This window comes from Saprolegnia parasitica (assembly GCF_000151545.1).
Source record: "Saprolegnia parasitica CBS 223.65 unplaced genomic scaffold supercont2.19, whole genome shotgun sequence".
In the NCBI taxonomy this organism is placed as follows: Eukaryota; Oomycota; class Saprolegniomycetes; order Saprolegniales; family Saprolegniaceae; genus Saprolegnia; species Saprolegnia parasitica.
The window spans coordinates 44,036-45,546 of NW_012156413.1; the positions used below are offsets into that span (position 1 = coordinate 44,036).

A 1,511-nucleotide genomic window follows, 5' to 3' on the forward strand; every position below is an offset into this window, starting at 1 on the left:
GCGGTCCTTGGACACTGCCACGTGCAGTCTATGTTACCAATGCGGGTGCCACGTCATTATGCGTTGCGGAAGGACCTTCCAGAAAGCATAAAAGCTTGCCCGGACGTGGATTGGCCGTCTGCAGTCTGCTGCAAATCCTACGTGGGGAACACGAAACGACCTGATTTCATATCCAGATTGTAGCTATACAAGGACAAGCATGTATTGGAAGTATGGCTGGCATCCTCCCGGGGATATCCACTGCGTTTTTGGTTAAAACAACCAAAGACCGTTTTGACATTGTCAAACGTTGCTGTTAGACTTGGCAAGTGTTGAAAAAACACTTCCGGCGTGCTTCGTACATTGGCGGTTGAAATTCGGTGCTTTGCTTGGTACGACCCGACGCCTTGTAATCAGCAAACACAATTCTCGAATGGTTTCCATTCTACAGTCTTGTGGCTTTTACAGGCTAGGTTGTGCGGAGAAGCACCACTCAACACCAAGTGTACGGAACACTTTTTTTCATTTTTTCTCATTTTTCTATTTTTCTTCTTGGCCCGCGCCACCCGGTTGCGAAGTCGACCACATTGCGTTGGAAAATGCAATCACCGAGACTAGACACAGGGAACGAGGACGCCATGGAGAGTACGAAGAGAGAGGTCGCGTCGTTGTCCGAGCCGTGCACCGGAAGCGAGGCGCGATCCAAGATATTTGTATGGCACATGCCACGAATAAGATCGGAGTGCCATTTTTAAACCACTAACCGCGAGCCAACGGAACTCGGCCGCCGATCTCGCGTTTGAAATAAAGTCGCCCATACTTCGCACATTGATAGAACACACTTTGGGGAGCAGAGCAGACCACGCTACGCCGCCACTGCGGTCTTATGACGCGAGCAATGGTCGACAACGCATAGATGGCATTGCTCTTTAAGCGTTAAAAAGCAAATTGCCATATATATATTGTGCTCACCTTGCCACGTTCCCAGTTCATGCTGGAAGCGTGCCGACTCGACTTAGTGGGACTGGTTACCTACTGGGAGGTCGACAGGCGACTGGTCAAGCGCGATGCAGAGCTCGAGCTGCAGGCGTGCCCCGGTTGACTCGCTCGTTGTCGCTCTGGTCGTCTAGTTGAGGTGCTTTCGACGTTTCTGCCGCTCCGCGATGAGAACAGCGCGTCGTCAAAGCTTTCGCGCTTCTTGATCGTCTCTGTCGGTGTTTGGTTGCGATGGTTTTTGATCGCATGTGCCGTGCGCTCGCTGTCATGGCACTGCTTCTGCATATCCTTGTGCCCAGCGCCCCAAGCTTTGCCGCGACAAAGGCTTGCCGTTGGCAATGACCGAGAACCTCGTCACTGCTTTCTGTACTCCACAGACGTCCATGCCACGGCTGTCGATGTTGTGTCATTCGCATGTGGCTGGCTCTGAAAAGACAAAAAAGATTTTTCTCATCTTTGAAGAGTCCAAAATGCTATGTGATGTCGCCATGCGACCTCTGTAGCGAGAGCAAATGACAGCGGCAAACACTAGTTTG

The 1,511-nt window shown here is 51.4% G+C and overlaps 1 protein-coding gene across 1 annotated transcript; it reads right to left on the reverse strand.

Annotated features, from left to right (window-relative positions):
• Window positions 1-994: 994 nt before the first annotated feature.
• Window positions 995-1,260, reverse strand: SPRG_05377 (hypothetical protein; the record flags this gene model as incomplete). Its single annotated transcript, XM_012344624.1, has 2 exons — window positions 995-1,097; window positions 1,151-1,260. The coding sequence occupies 2 exons, from the start codon at window positions 1,258-1,260 to the stop codon at window positions 995-997; spliced, it is 213 nt and encodes a 70-aa protein (XP_012200014.1).
• Window positions 1,261-1,511: the final 251 nt, after the last annotated feature.